General features: G+C 62.4%; 1 protein-coding gene across 1 annotated transcript in view; it reads right to left on the reverse strand.

Annotated features, from left to right (window-relative positions):
• Window positions 1-357, reverse strand: part of LOC104546833 (galanin receptor type 2-like) — a 2,371-nt gene extending 2,014 nt beyond the window's left edge. The window contains 1 exon segment of the mRNA XM_010192331.1: window positions 17-357. Coding sequence (XP_010190633.1) covers window positions 17-357 — 341 coding nt within the window.
• Window positions 358-719: the final 362 nt, after the last annotated feature.

A 719-nucleotide genomic window follows, 5' to 3' on the forward strand; every position in this document is an offset into this window, starting at 1 on the left:
CTATTCCCTTTCCTACCTGTCGAGGGAGACGGTGGCCAGGGTGAAGCTGCTGGCGTACATGGTGAGGTAGATGAAGAAGTGAACGGCCTTGCACATGAAGGGTCCAAACACCCAGCCCTCCAGGGTGTAGATGGTGGCTTGGAAGGGGACGCAGAAGAAGATGAAGCAGAGGTCAGCCACCCCAAGGTTGAGGATGAAGAGGTTGGTGGTGTTCTTCACCTGCCCGTTGCGCAGCAGCACGGCCAGGACCAGGCAGTTGCCCACCGTGCCCAGGAGGAAGATGATGAGGTACACCAGCGGGATGATGACCGATTCGGGCTGCCAGCCTCCCTCAGAGCCCACCGCCGAGCCGTTCATGACCGGGTGTGCAGGAAGCGCACAGCGGGGATGGACGGGGGGAGCGTGCGTAGAGGATGCGCTGGGGAGGAACGGCGGGGGTGCACGGGAAAGGGGAGATCAGTGGGGAGCTTACCGGGGATGTTTGGGAAAGGGGGCGCACAGAGAGCGCAGCGAAGACCTCAGAGGGATGTACGGAGAAGGGAGTGCTGTGAAAGGTTATTGGGGTGCACGGAAAAAGGGATATAGGGAGAGCGTACAAGGGATGTGCGGGACGTGCAGGGGGTTCCACCGGAGAGCAAGAAGAGACGGCCGGGGTGCGGGGCGGGAGAGGTGCTCGGGGACCCCTGGGAGTGCGGGGGGGATGCACAGGAGCTCTTCGC

The sequence above is a fragment of the Mesitornis unicolor genome, unplaced genomic scaffold (genome assembly GCF_000695765.1).
Source record: "Mesitornis unicolor isolate BGI_N332 unplaced genomic scaffold, ASM69576v1 scaffold49160, whole genome shotgun sequence".
Taxonomy (NCBI): domain Eukaryota; kingdom Metazoa; phylum Chordata; class Aves; order Mesitornithiformes; family Mesitornithidae; genus Mesitornis; species Mesitornis unicolor.